This window comes from Carex rostrata, chromosome 23 (assembly GCF_964058835.1).
Source record: "Carex rostrata chromosome 23, lpCarRost1.2, whole genome shotgun sequence".
Classification (NCBI taxonomy): Eukaryota; Viridiplantae; Streptophyta; class Magnoliopsida; order Poales; family Cyperaceae; genus Carex; species Carex rostrata.
In genome coordinates, this window is record NC_135940.1 from 6,607,909 (window position 1) to 6,615,346 (window position 7,438).

The window sequence follows — 7,438 nt, forward strand, 5'->3', positions numbered from 1 at the left end:
GCACTAATTAATATGATCCCACTTTAGATAACCTGAAATCTTTATCTAAAATCTTTAGTTATCACAGAGGATATGATTCATTTGTTGACCTAAGAAAATGATTAATTTGCAAATTCAACAACAATATATTTTGTTGGTTCTTAAGTGTCAGCTAAAATTTTAAAACCTTGCTCCAGATCGTGAATTCATATAGGATCTCTATTAGAATTTAGATGGGTAAAATATTTCCAAGGAAAAAAAATGAATGGAACGTAAACTAATTTTATACTGGATAATCGGCTTTAAAATAACCTTTATTCTCTCTTAAAAACTCTAAAAACAAAACCTAAATGAATATATAGTACCAGGACGTTTATGTATGGGTCGGCAATGTTACATTAACTCTACATTAATTCAAAAATAACTTACACAATTCTCCTTGTAACTAAGCAAAACAACAATAAAAGCAACTAAGAAACCACTAAATTCCTACACAGAATGTTACTGCAGCAGCTGCAGCTACAAGTGCTGAACCCTCCACACAAACAAATGGACAATTACTTGTCAGTTAAGGGAGTCTTTAGACCATAGTCTATTTTTTAGATCGTTTCTGAGAGATGAAGCGGATCTTCTGTTTCCCGAGCTCTAGTGTCTTTGATGTGCCATTGTCTAGACGAACTGATAAGGATGAGGTGCCATCTTTTACATCTGAAACCATTCCTCTTTGCCTGAACATGCAAACAACGCAGAATTGTATTTCAATTCAAGTACGTTGGTTAATTTCAATGGGAAGTACTGACATGTGAAACCAGCTGAGACCTAAAATATTTTCAGAATTTAAGCTATAATTGTAATATCTAGGTACAATCTTGCAAAATCCATCAAGATATTACTAAATTAGGGTAAAGATTTTAACAGAGCAGTTTTGGCTTCACGCAGCACTGTTTTGATTCTATAATCTGTGCGCTGCATGAAGCCAAAACTGCTCTGTTAAAATCTTTACTCCAAAATTACAATATGTACCTCTATGCAAAGATGGAAATAATTGTAATGTCTCTCACATCACAGTTGCCTTAAAACATGCCCAAAAATTTTAGTAAGTTAGCAGATAACAGAAGAGATACTATTTAGGAGAATGCAAGATTTGCGCATACAATATTACAATATGCAAGATGCCTGAAAAGAAAATAAACACAAGGGCGAAAAAAGAATTCTCACCATGAATTCACAGAACCTTCATGGACCTCAACCCGCTTGCCGATTGCATCCCTCCCAAGCTTCTTCAAAATCCACTCCGCATCGACCACATCAGCACTTGCCTCATTTGTACCATGATTCGTCTCCTCTTCCTGATTCACTTCGAATTTCCCATTTGATGAAGAAGGCCTCTTCCTCTTAGATCGCTGACCCTTGACAATCGGGGTCTTCTCCTCTTCCACTTCCTTTGGGCCTGCTGAGGCCCAAGAGCTTTTCTGCTCGAAGTATGGGTTCTTGAACTTCAGTTTTAGAAGTGGTTTTGGGTCACTGGATGTGCTTGGTTCTTTCGTGCGGGGCGGCTCAGGATGGGTGAATTTGATCTTAGATTTGCTGGGTTTCTCAGAGGATTTGTTGCTGGTGCTTGCTTTACTAAATTTATTATCTGGAGGAAAAGGAAACTTCTAAAATGTAAACTAAGCCAAAAAGAAAGCAATTAATGAAGTTCCCAAAATATATTTATTATTTTAACATATATATTATTATATATAAATTATAAATATAAATAGAATTATAGTAAATTTTTAAGATTTGCATAAAATGTATACTCTATAGTGAACAATGTATGCCTACGAGGCATAAGAATTTATTCAGAAACAATCAATGTTTTATAGCAAAATAGGGTAATTTTTTAATTTCTTATTCTTGTTTATTTTCTTTTTTTTTAACCCAGATCACACTAAAAAACAAATATAAGAAAAAAATATTTAAAAAAAAAACAAAATTATGTTTCTATTACAAGTATAACTATTTACCATAATTCTAGACACAGTCATAAAGAGCAAACTGAACCATAATCAGGTGAAACAAATTCTGATATGTCATTTCCCCAATATATAAAAAACTATTATTAAATATATTTAACTGGAGTAAAAAGGAAACAGAGAGAACACATAGGTCATTTTGTTTCCTCAAGATAACCCAGTTTAACATTTGGTTATTATTTGCAAATAACACAGAAGATGCTACTGACCAAACACAAGTTCAAAAAAAAATCGAGTCATGTTCATGAACTACAGTAACATTTCCAATGAATGCATATTTAAAAAAAAAAAAAGTGGTAAGTAGAACATACCAATTAAAGGAACAGACTCTGTCTGTCTCTGATGACCTGGCATTTCAGACCTGGGCGGTGAGTTTGGTTTCTTGTTCTTTGTGCCAAGGTGTATCACCAGTTTCGTTCCTTTGCTGCTTTCACTTTCCACTGAGCTCTTTCCTGTACTCCCTTTAATATGCAATTTGCGAGGTGCGCTAGGTTGTAAAATAGCATCTTTCTCCACCCCCTTGCTGGTATCACCGTTACTCCCAACCCGACCCACATTGCTAACAACCGTTAACAATTCCACCTTCTTTGTGGCTGCTTTACTCGATGATTTCTTGGTGGGACTCTTCATTGCATCCTCCTTGGGTTTCTTTGTTAAGCTATCAGTGATGCTCTTGACTGAAAATTTAAGAGTTTTACCAGGTTCATTTTTCAAGATAACGGGTCCCTTCTCCTCGTCGTCAGAGTACGGGTAAGCGGAAGACTCAATAGGTAAACCGGCAGCTGCTCGCATGCTGGCTATGAGGCGCTTGTCAGAGTCATCTCGTCTTCTCCAGAGTTCTCTAACTGCATCCTCCACATCTTTCACCTGAAAATTTGAGGTTGAGGTTAGTATCAGCATCAATGAAAGTCTTGATAAGAGACCCAAGTAGCTGTCACTACATACTGGTGGGCACCACACAGTACCCAAATATGTATGCCTTGTGAGTAACGAGTACATAAATAGTCCAATGAAAATCAAATTCAGTTAGTGAATCATGGTACCAGTCCTAGAATGATAAACAATTCATACATGAAAGGAGTATTACCTTGTAGCATTCACCACGGCAAGGAGGGCACTTATAGTGCAAATTCCTATCTGATTCAAACTGCCGATACTTCTCATCACTGTGAAAAGTAAGAAACAAAAATTGATGATTGGTTAAGAATACTTCTGACAAGAACAAATTCAAAATTTGAATGCTTCTGACAAGTAAAATGCAGTAGACCTGATGCCATCACAGACGCAATGCACCCATTGTTGGCAACCGTCGCAGCAAACCATAGGCGTCATCTCAGAGTCTCTATACACCTGAAAAGTTTTGAAAAAGAATCAACTATATTTCTCCATCACATAAAGCAATTTTATCAAGATAAAAAGAGAACACGCTTTTCGTTTTTCTTACTACCTTTAAACAAACAGGGCAGTATTTGCCTTTCACAAATAGCCTTCCGCATGCATCACAATTAGTATAGCTTAGGAACCACCTGATAGAAAATAACTTACAGAAGTCAAACAAAACCATACATAACTTATCTCAAAATTTAATGTGTAAACATAAATAATACTATGTGAAATATCTCATTACTACCTTGTACTAACACCACTACCAGGAACAGTAGAACCACAGCTGTGGCACCTAGTATGCTTCGGACATAGAAAAGGCCCATGACTAACATTCTGAAAAGTTCGTACACACAACAAAAATATTGAATGAAATGACAATTAAAAAATGAACAAGTAAAACCAGTAAATATTAAATATAATAAACCTTGTGGGGAGGTTGTTGGCAGTAGCAGTGATATGCACCATCACACCTTTTACAGAATTTGAACTTGGTCGGATCACCAGTCCTTTTACAAACCTAAAATTTGCAAATGGAATTTAGATAAGTTTCTTACTCAACTGGTACATTTTCTAACAAATTTTAAGGACCTGCTCGGATTTATAGTTAAAGAGAAAAATGTAAGGCTTTGCTAACCTCACAAGAGCGGCACGAAGGGCATGACCACGAATCCCAGTGAAACAAGTCTGAAAAAAGAAAGTTATGTTATTTCTAACAATCAAAGGATCAAATGGTAAAAAAAAGCCAGTAAAAATATACCTCTATATTCAGCCCAGACTTTCAAGCAACTCCTATGGTACTTCTTATTGCAAGTTTTGCAAGGGACCATCTTATTAGCACTTGTGCTACCTTCGTTCTCACCAGAGAAGCAAATTCGGCAAATTATTTTTATGGCAGGAGTAGAGAGATCTTCAATCGCCACATTGTTAGCTGCATCTCCTGCCACCTCCTGCTTTATCATATAGTTTTGTATCTTTAAACATATTTAGCACCAGAAATTGTAAATGACTGCATATTTTTACAAACTACCAAGTAATTGATATATGCAGGTGAAAATACAGTATTTCAGCATTTCAAGAACTTCCAATTTTCATCAAATCTAAAAGTAAACAGTATAGTATAAGGCATATGCAGGTGGAAACCGGATATGATAATTAAAAAAAAAATGTCACCACTCAGCCCTTTTTCACTTTGAATCAATAAAACACCAAAACCTTTGAACTGATGCAACAGAACAGTGAATGAAAACAAAGAACTTACCATAGCTGCAGCACCAGCCTCGAGCCGTCTCACATAATCCTCAGCTGCAACTGATGCCTCTGCAGCTTGCCGCTGGAGCTCAGCCCGCTTGGCACGCACCGATTGGGCCCAAGCACTCTCCTCCTTGCTGCGACCCCCACCGCCGCCGCCACCGCCACCATCACTAACAACTTCACCTCTGATTGCAACTCCAATTGGTTCCGTTTCCTCCAATAGAGGGCTGCCAGGTGTACCCGCTAACTGTGAGTGCTCCAAACGAGGCACCTCCACCTGAATTGTGGTTGTGGTAGAATCTATCGCGGGTCTCAGCATCCATGGATCCTGCAAGAAAACCTCGAGCTTGGAGATCTCTTGGTGAAATCCTGGTTTCTGCGTGAAGCCTAGCTCGCAGTAGCAGATCCGACGACTGTCAAAGAACAAGGTCAGTATTAGAGAAAGAGAAAGAGAGAGCGAGAAAGAGAGAGAGAGAGAGAACAATCTTTTTTATTCCATGAGAGAGAAGGGAGCGAACCAAGTGATGGGGCACGCGACATGGAAAGCCATGGCGCGCGAGCGAGAGAGGGAGCGAGATCGATTTGAAAAAGAAAGGGAATTCGTATAATACCGGGCGATTATTAATATTTTTATTAAATATTATTCGGGAATTAAGAGAGCCGATTTGGTTTAGGGGTTAGAGAGAGAGAGTAGAGAGAAGGGTTCAATTTGGGGATTTCGATTTGGGGAGAGGCGCCGATTGGGGGGAATTGCCGAATTGGTACTTGGGAAGAGCGGTGAGAAATGGCAAGGATCGCCGTGTTCTGGCTCGCTATAAGATACGCGTTAAGGTTAGGAGGATTTTATCTGGACCGTGTGATATTCGCCAAGAATCTATATTTGGGTAGGCTTAGATTTCTAGGGCAAATCCGGCCCAATATTTATCACAATTGGGCTATCTTTATGAAAATCAATATAAAATTTGGGCCTGTATATTTGACATCAATGTTTAACTAAACAAAGAAGAGAATATACCTTCGCTGAAAAACGCTTGCAATAAAAATATATCTAATATTGGGCTAATTTCCCTTGACAAGCATTTTGAGAATAAACCTAACACAATATCAAATTTGCATAAGAGGCATTCTTATTTCAGAAATCAAATCTTGTTCTCTCAAAACTTTTGGCAAAAATTTTTTTTACAAGGGTTTGATATGAAAAATGCAAAAACCACCAAACTCTGAGGCAAATTCATCTATATGAATGAAGTCAATTGACACCGTTTATTTTCAACCTTTTGTACTTATGCATGATATTATATATAGTTTAGAATAAAATAATATGTATATTGTTAAATTGACATCTATATGCAGCATGAGAATTTTATATGATCTATTTTTTTTCATATTTTGACTCTCATAGTTTGAAAGTCTGACTCCATTTTTCTAATCAGAGCAACAAAATATGTCTCAATTAAGAAATCACAGCACAGTGAAGTTAAATAGTTCAAATTGGCATCAACAACAAACACAGACAAAGTATTTTGGAATTGATTATATGATGTAATAGTTTTGGTAGGTATTTTGTAAGGGGAGTGGTACCAGTAGTTTGGTATCAATCCTCAGACACTAGTGATTTTTAACAGAAAATAGGTGGGAATTACCCATTTTATTTAAAAAAAAAAACGAGCAAATGTGCCTTTGACACACTGGTAGTCACTATCATATTCATTATAAAAAAAAGGCAACGAGCAAAACAATTTAACTAACTTGACACGGATCGAAAGTAAAATTTACACTTGACATGTGATCAAAAGTGGAGAAGGAGAGAGAATAGTTTATTCAACACATAAATTTTCTCTTAAAATTGCACGGTGAAATAACATTCAAAACAGAGAGATTTATATGGATGAAAATCAACTAAAATATAGGACCTTTCTCCCTCTTCTTCTCATGTTTGGAGGTAAAATATTACAGTTTCATGGCAGTTACTACCAATGTTACTTATAAAAAATTGAACCAAAAGATACGTTCCGATTAAAGCCTAAGCCACATATTCAAAATTAAAATGTGTCCAGCTTGTATTCAACAGATAGGCTCGGGTCGGGGGTGTTGTGCTGGTTATTTTAGTTCGAACAGAGTTAAATTTATCTAGTCAAACTTTTTGTCTGTTTTGTATATATATATATATAAAAGTGACCATATCACCTGTCTCCACGGTGCAGGAAATTCCAGCCCCCTAGAGCTACTGTGGGGTGGGATCGGGATCACTTGAGGTGGATCCGAGATCAAATATTTAAATGTTAAAAGTGATCCCGGTAGTGATTCTAGAGGTAAAAATTTGCTGCACCTAAAGGTGCAGAGGATTCGATCTCATATATAAACCAAGTCGCTCAAATAATTTAATCAGTCAAATTACAAATCAAATCAAATGAACTGATTTTTTTTGTCTCATAATGTACCCTTACAGATTGGGGTAGTAGCTCTATTGCCCTCATAAATCATGACTGAGCGCGTTATGAATGTAGGATGGAAGTGGTTCAAGTATTGCTGGGTAGTTTATGTTTGTAAATTTTTATAGTATGATGCTTTCTGTAAATTTCAACCTTTTATTTCAATAAATTTTGGCAGCCGCTGTCAATTACTCAAAAAAAAAAAAGAAAAAAAAAAGCTTGGGCTCTATGAAGGAAGCGGAACAAGAGGGTTTGTTTCTGACAAATATAGAGTGGTACATCATTTGATCAATGATACTACACTTGAGATATATCAGTGGATGAGCTCTTTTTAAGGCAATTGAGTTAATTTTATGAGTTTGTAAATTAGTT

At 36.6% G+C, this 7,438-nt stretch overlaps 1 protein-coding gene across 1 annotated transcript; it reads right to left on the bottom strand.

Moving 5' to 3' along the window:
- Positions 1–273: 273 nt before the first annotated feature.
- Positions 274–5,394, bottom strand: LOC144574532 (PHD finger family protein). Its single transcript, XM_078324496.1, has 12 exons — positions 5,153–5,394; positions 4,642–5,047; positions 4,141–4,330; positions 4,018–4,067; positions 3,808–3,900; positions 3,628–3,716; positions 3,445–3,523; positions 3,265–3,347; positions 3,085–3,163; positions 2,309–2,864; positions 1,198–1,618; positions 274–707 (listed from the first exon to the last, which is right to left on the bottom strand). Exons 1-12 carry the CDS (start codon positions 5,182–5,184, stop codon positions 572–574), a joined length of 2,214 nt encoding a protein of 737 aa, XP_078180622.1. The 5' UTR covers positions 5,185–5,394; the 3' UTR covers positions 274–571.
- Between the last annotated feature and the right edge of the window lie 2,044 nt (positions 5,395–7,438).

Excerpts from the sequence above, each read along its gene's own strand:
- LOC144574532 (XM_078324496.1), bottom strand. The coding sequence starts at position 5,184 with ATGGCTTTCCATGTCGCGTGCCCCATCACTTG. Across the intron at positions 3,348-3,444 it reads ACTGCCCTGTTTGTTTAAAG|GTGTATAGAGACTCTGAGAT; the intron begins GTAGTAAGAAAA and ends AAAACTTTTCAG. Across the intron at positions 1,619-2,308 it reads AGAGTCTGTTCCTTTAATTG|ATAATAAATTTAGTAAAGCA; the intron begins GTATGTTCTACT and ends CTTTTCCTCCAG.